This window comes from Nerophis ophidion, linkage group LG10, assembly GCF_033978795.1.
Source record: "Nerophis ophidion isolate RoL-2023_Sa linkage group LG10, RoL_Noph_v1.0, whole genome shotgun sequence".
In the NCBI taxonomy this organism is placed as follows: domain Eukaryota; kingdom Metazoa; phylum Chordata; class Actinopteri; order Syngnathiformes; family Syngnathidae; genus Nerophis; species Nerophis ophidion.
The window spans coordinates 67,319,756-67,340,819 of NC_084620.1; the positions used below are offsets into that span (position 1 = coordinate 67,319,756).

General features: G+C 38.3%; 2 protein-coding genes across 2 annotated transcripts in view; one reads left to right on the plus strand and one right to left on the minus strand.

Moving 5' to 3' along the window:
* Positions 1-16,120, minus strand: part of il17rel (interleukin 17 receptor E-like) — a 70,079-nt gene extending 53,959 nt beyond the window's left edge. Inside the window, exons 1-2 of the mRNA XM_061914496.1 lie at positions 15,648-16,120; positions 15,415-15,510 (exon numbers count right to left, since the gene is read on the minus strand). The gene's annotated coding sequence lies outside the window, so the exon portion shown is untranslated. The remainder of the gene's footprint in view (positions 1-15,414; positions 15,511-15,647) is intronic.
* Positions 1-21,064, plus strand: part of LOC133561197 (protein phosphatase 1H-like) — a 53,088-nt gene that overhangs the window by 21,979 nt on the left and 10,045 nt on the right. Inside the window, exons 2-9 of the mRNA XM_061914495.1 lie at positions 9,165-9,354; positions 11,237-11,611; positions 11,686-11,798; positions 11,939-12,023; positions 15,373-15,491; positions 15,563-15,626; positions 15,697-15,804; positions 15,875-16,026. Of these exons, the coding sequence (XP_061770479.1) occupies positions 9,165-9,354; positions 11,237-11,611; positions 11,686-11,798; positions 11,939-12,023; positions 15,373-15,491; positions 15,563-15,626; positions 15,697-15,804; positions 15,875-16,026 (1,206 nt within the window). The remainder of the gene's footprint in view (positions 1-9,164; positions 9,355-11,236; positions 11,612-11,685; positions 11,799-11,938; positions 12,024-15,372; positions 15,492-15,562; positions 15,627-15,696; positions 15,805-15,874; positions 16,027-21,064) is intronic.

Consider the following 21,064-nt stretch of genomic DNA (forward strand, 5'->3'; position numbering starts at 1 on the left):
CTGAAATGTGATTTTCTTATTAAAACGGGGATAGCAGGTCCATTCTATGTGTCATACTTGATCATTTCGAGATGTTGCCATATTTTTGCTGAAAGGATTTAGTAGAGAACATCGACGATAAAGTTCGCAACTTTTGGTCGCTAATAAAAAAAGCCTTGCCTGTACCGGAAGTAGCAGACGATGTGCGCGCGACATCACCGGTGTGAGGGATCCTCACATCTGAACTGTTTATAATGTGAGTCACCAGCAGTAAGAGCAATTCGGACCGAGAAAGTGACAATTTCCCCATTAATTTGAGCGATGATGAAAGATTTGTGGATGCAGATATTGATAGTGAAGGCCTAGAAAAAAATAAAAATAAAATAAAATAAAAAGCGACGGCTCCGGGCGGCGGCAGTGTGAGCGTTTCAGATGTAATTAGACACATTTTGTCAGGGTTATTTGTTGTTGAACCCCAAGATGCAGAGACGGAGGCAGGCATAGAATATGAAGATATTATTTAATATAAATAATAGAACAAGAACAAACAAAAAGCACGCACGTGGGCGGAATAACAAACTAAGGGAGCTAGCACTGGAAGCTAGAAAACAAAAAAGAACTTTAGCATGGAAGCTAGAGGATGACAAACAGAAAAACTGGAAATAACTAATGGCTAACAAGAACAGCTTACCGCTACGACGACCAGGACAAAATGTAGCACGACAGGTAATAGCTGAAAAAAATCACAGACGCGACAAGAGCAACGTATGGCGACGACAAGTCCGAATGACAATACAATGATCCAGCCACTGTCACAAGACAAAGGAGGTACAAATAGGAGCCGGCTGATTGGCAACAGGTGTGGCCAGATGCCAATCAGCCGCAGCTGAAGGGGAACACAGCACTCAGGGAACAAGACAGGAAGCTGACAAAATAAGAGCACTAGAAAGGAACTAAGGACGGGAAATACTAAACACAGGAAACAGACAAATGCAGAGGAAAAAACTAAAACATAGACAAACTGTCAGGGGCAAGCCCGGCACATTTACTAGGATAATTGTGGAAGATCCCTTATCTGCTTATTGTTTTAATAGTGTTTTAGTGAGATTGTAAAGACATACCTCAAAGTCGGATGGCTGCGGTGAACACGCCAGTGTCTCAGAGAAAAACCGAGGAGCTAAGCTCACAGCTGCCTTTTTTGACAGCTACTGCAGGAGGACGAATAATCCACTGATGTGTCCGGTAAGATATATATAACAATTTTCCAATCCAAAAACTTACTGGTTGACATAGAGAAACATTGTTCGCTTGACCGCTCTGTGTTAAAGCTTCACAACAAACAAAGAAACACCGGCTGTGTCTCGGTGCTAAAGACAGCTGCAGTCCACCGCTTTCCACCAACAGCATTCTTCTTTGACGTCTCCATTATTAATTGAACAAATTGCAAAAGATTCAGCAACACAGATGTCCAAATTACTGTGTAATTATGCGATGAAAAGAGACGACTTTTAGCCGTGAGTGGGGCTGAGCTAATATGTCCCCTCCAACCAATTACGTCACAAACACGCGTCATCGTTCTGTGACGTTTTCAACAAAAAAACTCAATGGGAAATTTAAAATTGTAATTTAGTAAACTAAACCGACCGTATTGGCATGTGTTGCAATGTTAATATTTCATCATTGATATATAAACTATCAGACTGCGTGGTCGCTAGTAGAGGCTTTCAGTAGGCCTTTAAGGTGTGGTTGTGGGAACAAATATGGGGTAAAAAAAAAAATAACACAAGAGGTAATAAAGGAAAAACTAACAATTGAAATAAACAGACTACTATCCAATACAAATAACAAGCAACCGTACAATATAGAAAACACTATATAAATACAAAATACTGTACAATATACAGAACAAGACAAGAGTACCGAAGTAATAAATGACAATCAGTGTCGGACATAAGAGTAGTATTGCACAGTAGGGTATTAGGGCAGGATATTGTATAGAGGTGAATTATTATTATTATTATTATTATAAGTTAGAGTTCAACATGGTGACAGCTGTGGGAAATAGGCATCAAATGTGCATTGCAGTATGTACAGGTGTTATATAATGGAGCGTATAGACCTCCGTCTCATTCTGTGAGTCAGGGATGCTGCTCAGCACTAAACAACCCACAGTCGCCGGCTAAAAATAGTCATGCTAATTTTCTTTCCAACACACACGCGCCCTCCAGAGATGTCTGCTGGCGAGCCGCTCTCACTTTTAAGACAGTTTTTTTAGCGTAAATCTATGAAGTCATGGATATTGGTATTTGTTGCTTTCTCACTGGCACGCTAATTGTTTGTATATTAGCAATTTACAGCCAATTTTGTATGCAAATAAAACAAAAAGTTGTGGATATTGTTACTTGGTGCTATCTTGCTGCATGCTAACCGTTATTAATATGTTAGCAATTTAGTAAATTGTGTTGGTATAAAACTAAAAGTCATAAATATCGTTACTTGATGCTATCTTGCTAGCATGGTAACTGTCTTAGCATGTTAGCTTTTTAACAAATTTTGTAGGTACAAAATCAAAGTCATGATATTGTTGATTGGTGCTATCTTGCTGGATGCTAACTGTTAGTATGTTAGCAATTTATTCAATTTTGTAGTGACAAAACTAAAAGTCATGGATATTGTTACTTGGTGTTTTCTTGCTAGCATGCAACATATTAGTATGTTAACATTTTAGCCAATTTTATAGGTATAAAACTTAAAGTCATGGCTATTGTTAATTGGTGCTATCTTGCTGCATGCTAACTGTTAGTATGTTAGCAGTTTAGTCAATCGTGTTGGTATAAAAATAAAAGTCATGGATAATGTTACTTGGTGCTATTTTTCTAGCATGCTAACTGTTAATATGTTAGCATTTTAGCTAACTATATGAATACAACTAAAATTCATGGATATTGTTACTCGGTGCTAGTATGTTAGCTGTTAGTATGTTAGCATTTTAGCAAATTTTATAGGTATAAACTTAAAAGTCATGAATATTGTTAATTGGTGCTATCTTGCTGCATGCTAACTGTTAATATGTTAGCAGTTTGGTAAATTGCGTTGGTACAAAACTAAAAGTCATAGATATCGTTAATTGATGCTATCTTGCTAGCATGGTAACTGTTTTAGCGTGTTAGTATTTCAAAAAATTGTGTAGGTACAAAACTAAAGTCATGATATTGTTACTTGGTGCTATCTTGCTGAATGCCAACTGTTAGTATGTTAGCAATTTAGTCAATCTTGTTGGTATAAAAATAAAAGTCATGGATAATGTTACTTGGTGCTATCTTTCTAGCATGCTAACTGTTAGTATGTTAGCATTTTAGCTAACTATATGAATACAACTAAAATTCATGGATATTGTTACTCGGTGCTAGTATGTTAGCTGTTAGTAGGTTAGCATTTTAGCAAATTTTATAGGTATAAACTTAAAAGTCATGAATATTGTTAATTGGTGCTATCTTGCTGCATGCTAACTGTTAATATGTTAGCAGTTTAGTAAATTGCGTTGATATAAAACTAAAAGTCATAGATATCGTTAATTGATGCTACCTTGCTAGCATGGTAACTGTTTTAGCGTGTTAGTATTTCAAAAAATTGTGTAGGTACAAAACTAAAGTCATGATATTGTTACTTGGTGCTATCTTGCTGAATGCCAACTGTTAGTATGTTAGCAATTTAGTCAATTTCGTAGGGACAAAACTAAAAGTCATGGATATTGTTACTTGGTGCTTTCTTGCTAGCATGCAACATATTCGTATGTTAACATTTTAGCCAATTTTATAGGTATACAACTCAAAGTCATGGATATTGTTAATTGGTGCTATCTTGCTGCATGCTAACTGTTAGTATGTTAGCAGTTTAGTCAATCGTGTTGGTATAAAAATAAAAGTCATGGATAATGTTACTTGGTGCTATCTTTCTAGCATGCTAACTGTTAATATGTTAGCATTTTAGCTAACTATATGAATACAACTAAAATTCATGGATATTGTTACTCGGTGCTGGTATGTTAGCTGTTAGTATGTTAGCATTTTAGCAAATTTTATAGGTATAAACTTAAAAGTCATGAATATTGTTAATTGGTGCTATCTTGCTGCATGCTAACTGTTAATATGTTAGCAGTTTGGTAAATTGCGTTGGTATAAAACTAAAAGTCATAGATATCGTTAATTGATGCTATCTTGCTAGCATGGTAACTGTTTTAGCGTGTTAGTATTTCAAAAAATTGTGTAGGTACAAAACTAAAGTCATGATATTGTTACTTAGTGCGACCTTGCTGGATGCTAACTGTTAGTATGTAAGCAGTTTAGTCAATTTTGTAGGGAGAAAACTAAAAGTCATGGATATTGTTACTTGGTGCTTTCTTACTAGCATGCAACATATTCGTATGTTAACATTTTAGCCAATTTTATAGGTATAAAACTCAAAGTCATGGATATTGTTAATTGGTGCTATTTTGTTGCATTTTAACGGTTAATATGTAAGCAATTTAGTCAATCTTGTTGGTATAAAACTAGAATTGATGAATATTGTTACTTGGTGCTGTTTAGCCACCATGATAACTCTTAGTATGTGAGCATTTTAGCCAATTATATGAAAACAACTAAAATTAATGGATGTTGTTACTTGGTGCTAGTATGTTAGCTGTTAGTATGTTAGCATTTTAGCAAATGTTATAGGTATAAACCTAAAGCCATAAATATTGTTAATTGGTGCTATCTTGCTGCATGCTAACTGTTAATATGTTAACAGTTTAGTAAATTGCGTTGGTATAAAACTAAAAGTCATAGATATCGTTAATTGATGCTATCTTGCTAGCATGGTAACTGTTTTAGCGTGTTAGTATTTCAAAAAATTGTGTAGGTACAAAACTAAAGTCATGATATTGTTACTTAGTGCTACCTTGCTGGATGCTAACTGTTAGTATGTAAGCAGTTTAGTCAATTTTGTAGGGACAAAACTAAAAGTCATGGATATTGTTACTTGGTGCTTTCTTGCTAGCATGCAACCTATTCGTATGTTAACATTTTAGCCGATTTTATAGGTATAAAACTTAAAGTTTTGGCTATTGTTAATTGGTGCTATCTTGCTGCATGCTAACTGTTAGTATGTTAGCAGTTTAGTCAATCTTGTTAGTATAAAAATAAAAGTCATGGATAATGTTACTTGATTCTTTCTAGCATGCTAACTGTTAGTATGTTAGCATTTTAGCTAACTATATGAATACAACTAAAATTCATGGATATTGTTACTCGGTGCTAGTATATTAGCTGTTAGTATGTTAGCATTTTAGCAAATTTTTTTAGGTATAAAACTAAAAATCATGAATATAATTAATTGGTGCTATTTTGCTGCATGCTAACTGTTAATATGTTAGCAGTTTAGTAAATTGCGTTGGTATAAAACAAAAAGTCATATATATGCTAGCATGGTAACTGTTTTAGCGTGTTAGTATTTTAAAACATTTTGTTGGTACAAAACCAAAGTCATGATATTGGTACTTAGTGCTACCTTGCTGGATGCTAACTGTTAGTATGTTAGAAATTTAGTCAATTTTGTAGGGACAAAACTAAAAGTCATGGATATTGTTAATTGGTGCTATCTTGCTGCATGCTAACTGTTAGTATGGTAGCAGTATAGTCAATCGTGTTGGTATGAAAATAAAAGTCATGAATATTGTTACTTTGTGCTGTTTTGCCAGCATGCTAACTCTTAGTCAGTGAGCATTTTAGCCAATTATATGACTACAACTAAAATTAATGGATGTTGTTACTCGGTGCTAGTATGTTAGCTGTTAGTATGTTAGCATTTTAGCAAATTTTACGGGTATAAACTTAAAAGTCATGATATTGTTAATTGGTGCTATCTTGCTGCATGCTAACTAATAATATGTTATCAGTTTAGTAAATTGTGTTGGTATGAAACTAAAAGTCATAAATATCGTTACTTGATGCTATCTTGCTAGCATGGTAACTGTCTTAGCATGTTAGCTTTTTAACAAATTTTGTAGGTACAAAATCAAAGTCATGATATTGTTGATTGGTGCTATCTTGCTGGATGCTAACTGTTAGTATGTTAGCAATTTATTCAATTTTGTTCAGACAAAACTAAAAGTCATGGATATTGTTACTTGGTGTTTTCTTGCTAGCATGCAACATATTCGTATGTTAACATTTTAGCCAATTTTATAGGTATAAAACTCAAAGTCATGGATATTGTTAATGGGGCTATCTTGCTGCAAGCTAACTGTTAGTATGTTAGCAGTTTAGTCAATCTTGTTAGTATAAAAATAAAAGTCATGGATAATGTTACTTGATTCTTTCTAGCATGCTAACTGTTAGTATGTTAGCATTTTAGCAATTTTTTTAGGTATAAAACTAAAAATCATGAATATAATTAATTGGTGCTATTTTGCTGCATGCTAACTGTTAATATGTTAGCAGTTTAGTAAATTGCGTTGGTATAAAACTAAAAGTCATAGATATGCTAGCATGGTAACTGTTTTAGCGTGTTAGTATTTTAAAACATTTTGTAGGTACAAAACTAAAGTCATGATATTGGTACTTAGTGCTACCTTGCTGGATGCTAACTGTTAGTATGTTAGAAATGTAGTCAATTTTGTAGGGACAAAACTAAAAGTCATGGATATTGTTAATTGGTGCTATCTTGCTGCATGCTAACTGTTAGTATGGTAGCAGTATAGTCAATCGTGTTGGTATGAAAATAAAAGTCATGAATATTGTTACTTTGTGCTGTTTTGCCAGCATGCTAACTCTTAGTCAGTGAGCATTTTAGCCAATTATATGACTACAACTAAAATTAATGGATGTTGTTACTCGGTGCTAGTATGTTAGCTGTTAGTATGTTAGCATTTTAGCAAATTTTACGGGTATAAACTTAAAAGTCATGATATTGTTAATTGGTGCTATCTTGCTGCATGCTAACTAATAATATGTTATCAGTTTAGTAAATTGTGTTGGTATGAAACTAAAAGTCATAAATATCGTTACTTGATGCTATCTTGCTAGCATGGTAACTGTCTTAGCATGTTAGCTTTTTAACAAATTCTGTAGGTACAAAATCAAAGTCATGATATTGTTGATTGGTGCTATCTTGCTGGATGCTAACTGTTAGTATGTTAGCAATTTATTCAATTTTGTAGTGACAAAACTAAAAGTCATGGATATTGTTACTTGGTGCTTTCTTGCTAGCATGCAACATATTCGTATGTTAACATTTTAGCCAATTTTATAGGTATAAAACTCAAAGTCATGGATATTGTTAATTGGTGCTATCTTGCTGCATGCTAACTGTTAGTATGTTAGCAGTTTAGTCAATCTTGTTAGTATAAAAATAAAAGTCATGGATAATGTTACTTGATTCTTTCTAGCATGCTAACTGTTAGTATGTTAGCATTTTAGCTAACTATATGAATACAACTAAAATTCATGGATATTGTTACTCGGTGCTAGTATATTAGCTGTTAGTATGTTAGCATTTTAGCAAATTTTTTAGGTATAAAACTAAAAATCATGAATATAATTAATTGGTGCTATTTTGCTGCATGCTAACTGTTAATATGTTAGCAGTTTAGTAAATTGCGTTGGTATAAAACTAAAAGTCATAGATATGCTAGCATGGTAACTGTTTTAGCGTGTTAGTATTTTAAAACATTTTGTAGGTACAAAACTAAAGTCATGATATTGGTACTTAGTGCTACCTTGCTGGATGCTAACTGTTAGTATGTTAGAAATTTAGTCAATTTTGTAGGGACAAAACTAAAAGTCATGGATATTGTTAATTGGTGCTATCTTGCTGCATGCTAACTGTTAGTATGGTAGCAGTATAGTCAATCGTGTTGGTATGAAAATAAAAGTCATGAATATTCTTACTTTGTGCTGTTTTGCCAGCATGCTAACTCTTAGTCAGTGAGCATTTTAGCCAATTATATGACTACAACTAAAATTAATGGATGTTGTTACTCGGTGCTAGTATGTTAGCTGTTAGTATGTTAGCATTTTAGCAAATTTTACGGGTATAAACTTAAAAGTCATGATATTGTTAATTGGTGCTATCTTGCTGCATGCTAACTAATAATATGTTATCAGTTTAGTAAATTGTGTTGGTATGAAACTAAAAGTCATAAATATCGTTACTTGATGCTATCTTGCTAGCATGGTAACTGTCTTAGCATGTTAGCTTTTTAACAAATTCTGTAGGTACAAAATCAAAGTCATGATATTGTTGATTGGTGCTATCTTGCTGGATGCTAACTGTTAGTATGTTAGCAATTTATTCAATTTTGTAGTGACAAAACTAAAAGTCATGGATATTGTTACTTGGTGTTTTCTTGCTAGCATGCAACCTATTCGTATGTTAATATTTTAGCTAATTTCATGGCTCTAAAACTTGAAGTCATGGATATTGTTAATTGGTGCTATTTTGTTGCATTTTAACTGTTAGTATGTTAGCAATTTAGTCAATCTTGTTGGTATAAAAATAGAATTGATGAATATTGTTACTTGGTGCTGTTTAGCTAGCATGATAACTGTTAGTATGTTAGCATTTTAGCCAATTATATGAATAAAACAAAAATTCATGGATGTTGTTACTCGGTGATAGTATGTTAGCATTTTAGCAAATTTTACTTGGTGTTTTTTTGCTAGCATGCCACCGTCAAAAAGATCTGGGTTTTGATTGATTGATTGATTGATTGATACTTTTATTAGTAGATTGCACAGTACAGTACATATTCCGTACAATTGACCACTAAATGGTAACACCCGAATAAGTTTTTCAACTTGTTTAAGTCGGGGTCCACGTTAATCAATTGATGGTTGAACAAAGGCGTGGAAAGCATCTTGGGATATGAGAGGCCACGAAGGATAGTCGCGGTGCATCCTTCGAATACATGTCAGCTGCATTTGGAGGAGCCTTTGAATTTGAATAAAGTAGGACAGCCTTCGCGCAGCATAGTGACGTAAGCGGCCTTCAAATTCACCCTTTGAAAGATGCAGACCCTGAATTGGGACACAGCTATAGAATCATGATCCCCAAACTCTATAACCATCATGCCCAACCCCACTCGGCGGGCGGCAAGCCCGAAAATAGGCCTCAGCTTGTCATGCAATCCCCTGTCTCCTACACAGAGTGATTAACGCCGGAAAGAGCGCTCTGAACGAGGACCAGGCGTGCTGCGAGGTGGTGGTGGTCAGGAGGAGACCCATGAGCTACTGTCCCCCGTCCACCCCAAGCAGGACCCCGACCGCCAAGAGACGCAACTCCCTGCCCAATGGGGAGGGACCTGGGCTGCGCTTGGAGCACGGCAAGCTGGGAGAGGTATGTTGCTTTCTTATGAGGTACAGAAAAAAGCCTTATATCTAAAATAGGAATAACAAAGAATGCAAAGAGAATGGAGAAAAGCACTGGACTGAGAATTGAGCCTTGGGGAACGCCAGAAAGAACAGGAATATTTTGTGAATAACATCTAGCATATTTCCTTGAATGGCTAATTAATTTTAAACCTCTTCTCACTCCGGCGCTTACCAAAGGCATGCGGTAAAGGCAAGCATGCGCTAATTGTTTTAAAACCTCTTACGAAAGGCATGCGGTAAATTTAGGCCTGCGCTTAAAAATTTGAGTGTAATGTAAAGATATCATCATAAAATGCCCGACTTTTAACCAACACAAGAAAAAGAGAGCACATTATTCCTGTTTTAGCCTCCCTCCACTGGCTGCCTGTGTCTTTTAGAGTCCATTTTAAAATGATCTTACTTGTTTTTAAATCTTTACATGGTCTTGCCCCACCTTACCTGTCTGAGCTGCTCCACCTCTATGCCCCCACCCGGTCCATCAGGTCAGCTGATCAGCTGATCCTGGAGGTACCCAAATCAAAGCGCAAGCTCAGAAGGGACAGAGCATTCTCTGTTGCGGGTCCAAAACTCTGGAACGATCTCCAGCTCCATGTGAGACAGGCCTCATCTTTGGCTATTTTTAAGACCGTACTTAAAACCCATTTTTATTCACTGGCTTTTTACCCAGCATGAGACTTTAAACTATTTTTAACTTTTTAACTGTTTTTAACTTTTTAACTGCTTTTTATACAACAAATTGTTCTTAGGGTAATTTGTATTCGCTATTTCAATGTGTTTTTTACTTCTGTTTTTAATGTTGTTTTTTTTAGTCTGTCCTTTGCCTTTATTTCTTTGTGGTGTACAGCCCTTTGTTTTTCAACTGTGGTTGTTTTTAAAGGGCTCTATAAATAAAGTTGGTATGGTATGGTAATAAAAAAAACGTTATTATGGTCTTACCTTTACTTATAAATAAAGTCCATGCACAGCTCCTTCTGATCAAAAGCATCAACAACTTGTTTATAGAAGTCTTCCTTATCTTTCTTCAGTTTTAAAAGTCACTCTGTCCCCAATGGAGATCTTCCTTTATTACCTCCTGCTTCGATTGAAAGTCCAGTTTAAAAAACTGTTTTATTTTAGATATGTAATCCTCCATGTTAAAAGTGCAAGCGAGAGGAGAGAATAAACGATTGCTGCTCACTCTTGCTGCTTGTTGTCACTTCTTCTGCAGCCAAGTAGTCGCAAGAAGGATCACTTTCGCCCTCTACCACCAGGAGGCGGGAGTCATTTAATGACTCATATTTGACACACACAGCTACGGTATATTAATAAAACATAGTTGCTTACTGTTCTTTTTAGCATATTCAATAGCTTGGACCTTAAATCCTACTGAATAGCTCTTAATCTTCTTCCCTTTATGCGATTTCAAATGATTGAAATCAGCCTCTACCATTTTAAAAATGATGACAGGTGAAGTGTCACTCGTGACGTGACGAGTTTGACCCGGCGGAAATTCTAGGCATATGCTAATTATTTGGCGAAACGAGTTTAACCCGGGGGAAATTCTAGACATGCGCTAATAAAAATAAAATTTTGTAAAACGAGTTTGACCTGGCGTTAATCCTGGGTCGGCGGTAATGGTAGGTATAAGCTAATTATTTTGCGAAACGAGTTTGACCCGGCGTTAATCCTGAGCCGGCGGTAATGCGAAGCATGCGCTAATTATTTTGCGAAACGAGTTTGACCCGGCAGTAATTCTAGGTAGGCACATACTATATACCCGGCGGCAATTCAAGGACATACGGTATGTTGTTGTTGTTTGGATTACATTTTAAGGACAAAAGATCATATCCTGGGGTGTGTGTTTACAGGACAACGAGGGACTCGTGTTCCACTACTGGGCCTTGTTTGACGGCCACGCTGGTTCAGGCGCCGCCGTGGTGGCCTCCCGCCTCCTCCAGCACCACATCGCCTGCCAGCTGCAGGCCGTCATCGAGATCCTGCACAACCTGGCCTCTCTGCCGCCCACCATCCTGGGGGAGGAGCCAGACGGCAACCCCTTCTTGCAGCAGGGCAACACGCCGGGCCCGAACCGCGCTCTGACGCGGGCGGCCTCGCTACGGGGCGCGGCGGGTAGTCCGGCTTCGCCGAGCAGCACGCCTCCCCCTCCTCGGTTCTTCACCGAGAAGAAGATCCAGCATGAGAGCTTGGTGATTGGAGCTATAGAGAATGCCTTTAAAGAGATGGTAGGCAGCCATTGCATTTTGTCACCACTAGAGGGAGACAAAATGTACATCTGTATGATATTTGTTGTGTGCAGGATGCTCAGATTGAGAAGGAGAAGCAAGGCTACAACATCTCAGGGGGATGCACGGCTCTCACTGTGGTCTACCTGCTGGGGAAACTCTATGTCGGCAACGCAGGCGACAGCAGGTGTGTGTTTGTGTGTGTGTGTGTGTGTGTGTGTGTGTGTGTGTGTGTGTGTGTGTGTGTGTGTGTGTGTGTGTGTGTGTGTGTGTGTGTTCCAAATTGAAAGTGTATCCTAACCTGAATGTTGTGTATCTCCTTCTCAGGGCCATTATCATTAGAAACAATGACATTGTTCCCATGTCAGCAGAATTCACGCCAGAATCAGAGCGACAGCGGCTACAATTCTTGGTAAAATCTTAATTTTTTTCATAAGTAGTTTTGTGTGTTTTGTTAAAAGTAAAATATATTACTGCAAGACATACTTGACAACCCTCCCGGATTTTCCGGGAGACTCCCGAAATTCAGCGCCTCTTCCGAAAACCTCCTGGGACAAATTTTCTCCCAATAATCTCCCGAAATTCAGACGGAGCTGGAGGGGGCGTGTCGACAGCCTGTTTTCACGTCCGCTTTCCCACAATATCAACAGCATGCCTGCCCAATGACATTATAACTGTAGAATGATCGAGGGTGAGTTCTTGATTTCTTATGTGGGTTTATTTTTAGGCAGTCTCATTAACGTCCTCCCTGCACGGCAACAACAAACAACAACAGCAGTCACGTTTTTGTCTACCGTAAAGCAGTTCGTCTGCCGTAAACCGCAATGTTGTGACACTCTTAAACAGGACAATACTGCCATCTACTGTGCATGCATATGTGACAATAACATCTACGGCTTTTAGAGCAGTGGTTCTCAACCTTTTTTCAGAGATGTACCCCCTGTGAACATTTTTTTAATTCAAGTACCCCCTAATCAGAGCAAAGCATTTTTGCTTGAAATAAAAAGATAAAGAAGTAAAATACAGCACTATGTCATCAGTTTCTGATTTATCAAATTGTATAACAGTGTAAAATATTGCTCATTTGTAGTGGTCTTTCTTGAACTATTTGGAAAAAAATATATAAAAATAACAAAAAATTTGTTGAAAAATAAACAAGTGATTCAATTATAAATAAAGATTTCTACACATACTGCGATGAGGTGGCGACTTGTCCAGGGTATACACCGTCTTCCGCCCGATTGTAGCTGAGATAGGCACCAGCGCCCCCCGCGTCCCCACAGGGAATAAGCGGTGGAAAAATGGATGGATGGATAGCTGTAAATATACTCCTCCCCTCTTAACCACGCCCCCAACATTGCCCCGCCCCCAACTACACCCCCCACCTCCTGAAATCAGAGGTCTCAAGGTTGGCAAGTATGCTGTAAGAGTTGGATAATTTTTTTAATGTCATTGTCATTAATGCTGCTATCGCGACTAACATTTTTGTGGGAATTGTTTGACATCACAACCTGCATGTATATTATTTTAGTTTTGTTTGGGAAAATGCTGAGCTATAATTACTGCTAATATCAGTAATAAAGTATACTTCTGAAAGAACTATGTATACTGTATATGGGATATTAATCTTACAACAACTCACAATTTGATTCATTTCCAATTACTGGGGTGATGATTCTATTCAGAATCAATTATCAATTCAAACCGATTTTTGTAATGTATTATTTGGTATATAAATTATAATAAAACCTTTCAAAAGAGCCTAAAGGTTATAAAAACCCCTAAAAAAACAAAAAAATAATTTTGTTTTACTTTAGGAAATAGTTGTATTTTAACAATAATTATATGTATTAAAAAAAAAAAAGACTGAATGTAATTAATATGAATTCTATATTTTTTTCTGGAAAAGGTTTGAAATTATGTATTACTATTATGTTGTGTGAAAAACAATGCTATCATTACTGCTAATATTGTCTGTAATCAAGGGTACCACAAAGGATATTTTTTGTTTAAATTTAAAAATATTAATGTATTTAAAAAATAATCATAATAATAACATACTACAACTTTTTTTAAATAGAAGCAGTATCTATATATAACTTTTTTCTAGTGGAAAAAGTTGGAAATTGGGTCTGCAATATTTTTTATATTATTTTGTTTGGAAAAATGCTCAGCTAAAATTATGCTTAAACTGCTTATATTATCAGTAATAAAGTATATTTCTGAAATAATTATATACACATGTTTATATGTATATACACATGTATGTATATGTATGTATATATATATATATATATATTTATATACCCTGCGTGATGACAATAAAGCTGATTCTGATACATATATACAGTATATGTGTGTGTACATATGTATATATATATTAATATGTATATAGTGTATGTATGTATATATATACAGTATTTACATACATATATGTATATATATGTATATATACATATGGGATATGAATCTTACAACAACTCGCAATTCTATTCATTTTCAATTTGTGGGCTGATGATTCTATTCGGAATCGATTATCAATTCAAACCGATCATTTGGTTTATAAATAATAAAACCTTTCAAAACAAGTTAAAGGTTACTAAAACTCTTACAAAAACTACTTTTTAAATGTATTTTCGGAAATAGCTGTATTTCGTACATAAAAAACATTTGAACAATAATTGGAAAGAAAACTGTGAAAGAAATTAATATTTTGTATATTATTTATGTGTGGAAAAGTTTTGAAATTACAATCTGCAATATGTTTATTATTATTCTGTTGTGTGAAAAAACAGAGCTATTATTACTGCTAAAATGATCAGTAATCAGGTGTTCATAAAGAATGTTTTTTTCCATTTTAATTTTAAAATATAAATATATTTTGTTAAAATAATAACATACAAGAATATTTATTAAATAGAAGCACTATTTATTGTATTCTTTTTAAAAACTTGCAATATGTTTATTATTATTATTATCAAGTTGTGTGAAAAAAAAGTAATGCTATGATTACTGCTAGTATTATCAGTAATCGGGTGTACATTTAGGAAGTATGTTTTTTCATTTTAATCAAAAAATAAATAAATAAATATAACATACAATAAAAAATGATGGACAGATATATTTATTGTATTGTATTTTGTGTCCATAAAGTTAAGAAATATTATTGTTACGTATCTGTAAAGTGGATTTTTTAAATAATAATAACCTACTACAAACAATAATTTAAGTAGTATTTGCTTTATTATTTTTTTGTGTGGAAAAGATTTGAAGTTATAGCCTTTAATTTGTATTATTATTGCTATTAGTGAAGTGAATTATATTAATATAGCGCTTTTCTCAAGTGACTCAAAGCGCTTTACATAGTGGAACCCAATATCTAAGTTACATTTAAACCAGTGTGGGTGGCACTGGGGGCAGGTGGGTAAAGTGTCTTGCCCAAGGACACAACGGCAGTAACTAGGATGGCACAAGCGGGAATCGAACCTGCAACCCTCAAGTTGCTGACACGGCCACTCTACCAACCGAGCTAAACAATTATAATTTTGTGTTGAACATTTCGAAATTAGATAGAAAGCTGTTTATTATAATTAAAGCAATTTTAAAAAAGGATTAACTATGTCTGAACAATCCCATTTTTTAAGATATGTTCGAATTTAATATAATGAAGTAACGATCATAAACCCCCATGAAGATATTGCTTTTATAGAACGCTACATGTATTTGTACATGCAATAACAACAACAATATTCCCCTCCAAGGGTTTCATGCAGCCCCACCTGCTCGGAAACGAGTTCACGCACCTGGAATTCCCACGGCGGGTCCAGAGGAAAGAGGTGGGGAAGAGGATGCTCTACAGAGACTTTACTATGAACGGATGGTAAGCTCCGCCTCCTCCCCTGCAGTGACACAGTGATATAGAAAAATGGCCGTCATATATTATACCTGCAGGGCATACAAGACCGTTGAAGATGAAGACCTCAAGTTCCCGCTGATATACGGCGAGGGGAAAAAGGTAAGCGTAAATAAAACGCACCGGACTGGACACACTTTCGTCCCTGGCTGATGGTGTTTTGCTCTCCCAGGCTCGGGTGTTGGCGACCATCGGTGTGACCCGAGGGCTCGGCGACCACGACCTCAAAGTTCACGACTCCAACATCTACATCAAACCCTTCCTGTCCTGCCTTCCGGAGGTATAACCTGCAAATATGGAGGGGAAAAAACACTTTTTTTTGTGTACCAACCCACATTTGGTGCACGAAGGTGAAGGTGTACAACCTGACGCAGTACGAGCACGGCGCCGACGACGTCTTGGTGATGGGCACTGATGGCCTGTGGGACGTCCTGTCCAACCAGGAAGTGGCCGAAGCCGTGTCCACCTTTCTCTCCAACTGTGACCCCGATGATCTGCACAGGTTAGTCTCGTTTCCACCAAGCGGGTACATCGTAGGTACCAAACTAACACATATTCAATCAATCATCCATCCATCCATCATCTTCCGCTTATCCGAGGTCGGGTCGCGGGGGCAACAGCCTAAGCAGGGAAACCCAGACTTCCCTCTCCCCAGCCACTTCGTCCAGCTCTTCCCGGGGGATCCCGAGGCGTTCCCAGGCCAGCCGGGAGACATAGTCTTCCCAACGTGTCCTGGTTCGGGTGGCATCCTGACCAGATGCCCGAACCACCTCATCTGGCTCCTCTCGATGTGAAGGAGCAGCGGCTTTACTTTGAGTTCCTCCCGGATGGCAGAGCTTCTCACCCTATCTCTAAGGGAGAGACCCGCCACACGGCGGAGGAAACTCATTTGGGCCGCTTGTACCCGTGATCTTATCCTTTCGGTCATGACCCAAAGCTCACGACCATAGGTGAGGATGGGAACGTAGATCGACCGGTAAATTGAGAGCTTTGCCTTCCGGCTCAGCTCCTTCTTCACCACAACGGATCGGTACAACGTCCGCATTACTGAAGACGCCGCACCGATCCGCCTGTCGATCTCACGATCCACTCTTCCCTCACTCGTGAACAAGACTCCTAGGTACTTGAACTCCTCCACTTGGGGCAGGGTCTCCTCCCCAACCCGGAGATGGCACTCCACCCTTTTCCGGGCGAGAACCATGGACTCGGACTTGGAGGTGCTGATTCTCATTCCGGTCGCTTAACATTCGGCTGCGAACCGATCCAGCGAGAGCTGAAGATCCCGGTCAGATGAAGCCATCAGGACCACATCATCTGCAAAAAGCAGAGACCTAATCCTGCGGTTACCAAACCGGAACCCCTCAACACCTTGACTGCGCCTAGAAATTCTGTCCATAAAAGTTATGAACAGAATCGGTGACAAAGGACAGCCTTGGCGGAGTCCAACCCTCACTGGAAACGTGTCCGACTTACTGCCGGCAATGCGGACCAAGCTCTGGCACTGATCATACAGGGAACGGACCGCCACAATAAGACAGTCCGGTACCCCATACTCTCTGAGCACTCCCCACAGGACTTCCCGAGGGACACGGTCGAATGCCTTCTCCAAGTCCAATCAATCAGTCGTTTATACCAGGGGTCGGGAACCTTTTTGGCTGAGAGAGCCAAAAAGCCAAATATTTAAAATTTATTTCCGTAAGAGCCATATAATATTTTTTTTTACACTGAACACAACTAAACGCGTGCATTTTTAAGTAAGACCAACATTTCTAGAGTATAATAGGTCTCTTATTTTTTGTAATAACATTGTTATTCTGAAGCTAACTGTGAAATGGGCGTGGCCTGCGGGCCTGCAGCGAACCAGGGTGTGCCAGGAATGGCCTCGAAATCAGCAACAGGTGCGTAGAAGGCCCACCTGGGCTTTGATATCTAATCACCTGTCGCGGCAACCAGGAGTAGAGACGGGGTTGGAACTGGAGCCAGAGTGCGAGCGAGAACGAAAGAGAAAAAGACAATTGCTGTAAATCAACTGAGAGACTTATTGAAAAATACAACAATATTGTAACCCTGAGGCCCTGCGATGAGGTGGCGACTTGTCCGGGGTGTACCCCACCTTCCGCCCGATTGTAGCTGAAATAGGCGCCAGCGCCCCCCGCGACCCCGAAAGGGAATAAGCGGTAGAAAATGGATGGATGGATTGTAACCCTGAAACAGGCTCTCATGTCGGTGCTTGGTGGTCTGAAGAACCCCCAGGAGGCAAGACCCACACTAACCAATAATAAATAAATGACTTCTTCCTATTAACACAACTTTTTGAACATAGCATGAGAATGTTTCATATTTTGAACGTATTTTTTAAGACTGTGATTACAAGAGGAATTATTCATTACTTATCGTGTCAAGCAATGTCAGTTCGGATTTATCTGAGAGCCAGATGCAGTCATCAAAAGAGCCACTTCTGGCTCGCGAGCCATAGGTTCCCTACCGATGGTTTGTACCAATCGCTCTTTATCTCCTCCCTCTTGGAGATATTTTTAAGAAACATGGAGTGTTTTATCACTTTTATGCAGATGACTTCCAAATTTATATGCCGATTTAAAAAAAAAAAGCCACGGCCCCCTGACACCCCTTCTTAACTGTCTACGTGACGTCAAGGCTTGGTTAGCCCAGAATTTTTTTAATAATGAATGAAGGAAAAACGGAAATTTTAATTTTTGGTCCGGCCCTCACTGACTTGGGACCATTGCAAAATGATGTGCGTACCAAAGTCAGCAGCCTTGGCGTCACTATAGACAGCCATTTTAAACTAGACAAACAAGTCAATAGCGTTTTAAAATCGTGTTTTTATCACCTTCGTCTTTTAGTAAAGGTTAAACCGTTTTTATCTTTTAACTAGGGATGCACCGAAATGAAAATTTGTGGCCGAAACCGAAGCCGAATAAAATTTAAACGCTTGGCCGAAGGCCGAATACCATCCATCCATCCATTTTCTGCCGCTTATTCCCGTTCAGGGTCGCGGGGGGCGCTGGCGCCTATCTCAGCTACAATCGGGCGGAAGGCGGGATACACCCTGGACAAGTCGCCACCTCATCGCAGGGCCAACACAGATAGACAGACAACATTCACACACTAGGGCCAATTTAGTGTTGCCAATCAACCTATCCCCAGGTGCATGTCTTTGGAAGTGGGAGGAAGCCGGAGTACCCGGAGGGAACCCACGCATTCACGGGGAGAACATGCAAACTCCACACAGAAAGATCCCGAGCCTGGATTTGAACCCAGGACTGCAGGACCTTCGTATTGTGAGGCAGACACACTAACCCCTCTGCCACCGTGAAGCCCAGGCCGAATACCAAATATCGAATAATGAATGCAGTTTTTCACAATTTTTTAAATATTGCAATTATAGCCTAAAACAGGGACGCTCACACTTTTTCTGCAGGCGAGCTACTTTTCAATTGACCAAGTCGAGGAGATCTACCTCATTCCTATTTATAATTTATATTTATTTATTTATGAAAGAGACATTTTTGTTAACAAGTTAATGGTGTTTAATGATAATACAAGCATGTTTAACACACATAGATTCCTTTCTTTCATGAAGACAAGAATATAAGTTGGTGTATTACCTGATTCTGATGACTTGCATTGATTGGAATTAGACAGTAATGATGATAACGTCCGCATTTTCAAATGGAGGGAAAAAAAAGTCCTCTTTTCTGTCCAATACCACAGGAAAGTGGTTGGATTTGGCATCTCATTTGTCCAACTTGCATACTCGTTTTTAAACACTTTGTTATGAGAGTAGCATATGTGTGTGGCCCTTTGATGTCTGGCAGCAGGTGAGTGACGTCAGTGACTGTGCGGGTGGGCAAGCAAGTGAGAAAGCGGTCGCTGAGGGCGGGGGAGAAATACATTGGCATCAAACTCCGTAGCTTGCTAGCTTGTGCACGCTAGCTTTCTGAGACTCTTATTTTGTTAGCACAGGCAGGATGAAACAGGTCTTTTATGGTGAAGACAGGAACTGTGCAGTCGGTCTTTAGAGTTTTGACAGTAGGTACGGAGTCTCTAGAAATAAAATGTGTTTCTCTGCGTCCGCCCTGTTAGTGATTTTTTTCTTAAATATGAGCTCGCAGCAGCCAGCGTCATCTCACAAGATCCTCGGGTGCCGAGAATGTCAAACAACTGACGAAAGTGAAGTCTTGGTATGATTGATGATTGCTCATTTTTATGTCTATTTTTTAATGCCTGGCTTCAGATCGACTGACACACCCTCTGAGATCTACCAGTCGATCGCGATCGACGTAATGGGCACCCCTGCTCTAGAATAAATATTTACACGTTTTTCAAATAAAGTAATTTTTTATTGAATATTGACATTTTTTTAATATTCCAGTAGCCTTTGCTTTTCAAAAAAAGCACAAAGTTTTTCATTTATATTAGGCCTTCAAACAAAAACATGCATTCCAAAAAAAAAATAAAGTGCATTAAAGTGGATAAACCCACAACAAATGAATTATTGTCTTTTTGGCAAAAGTCTGCTTAGCCACAGTAGATATGCTAATAATGTAAACAGAGGCCCCACTAAATCTCAATTAAGTGTGTGCTTGTAACCTCATACACTTATACAGGTAGCCTACACAACAGGCTAATAATATAAACAGAGGCCCCACTAAATCTCAATAAGTGTGTGCTTGTAACCTCATACACTTATACAGGTACACAACATATCCCAACGTCACCGCACGTTGGTTGATTGCGTCACCGCGTCAATAAATTGCGTCACACGCCACTATTCGGCCTTGTTTTTAACTCATTCCACCGAAGGCCGAATGTGGCTTTTTTTTGCCATATTCGGCCGAATATATTCGGTTACCGATTAATCGGTGCATCCCTTCTTTTAACCTTTTTGAGCAAGTCGTGCATGCTTTTATTTCAAGTGGCCTGGACTACTGCAATGCACTTTATGCAGGCATTAGCCAAAATGCTCTCTCCCGGTTGCAGTTAGTCCAGAACGCCAGGGGCCAGGAAACGCCAGCATATAACCCCAATTCTTCAGAGTTTGCACTGGCTCCCTGTTCATTTTAGAATTGATTTTAAAACATTGCTGTTTGTTTTTAAATCTTTACATGGACCGGCACCTCAATATATCTCGGACCTCATCCAATTGAGGTCCGAGAGCCAGCTCCAGCTCGTGGTGCCCAAGACCAGACTTAAGACCAGGGGAGACAGGGCCTTCTCTGTGGTCGGCCCTAAGCTCTGGAACACTCTGCTCCTCCATGTTCAAACTGCTTCCACAGTGGAGTGTTTTAAGTCTTGTCTTAAGACCCATTTTTATTCTTTGGCTTTTAACACTACGTGAGTTGTGTGGTCCTCTGTTGTCCTCTGTGTTTTTTATACGCTTAGATTTCTATTTTACTGTTTTAATTGATTTTACCCTTTAAATAAATAAATAAATGATAAATGGGTTGTACTTGTATAGCGCTTTTCTACCTTCAAGGTACTCAAAGCGCTTTGACACTACTTCCACATTTACCCAT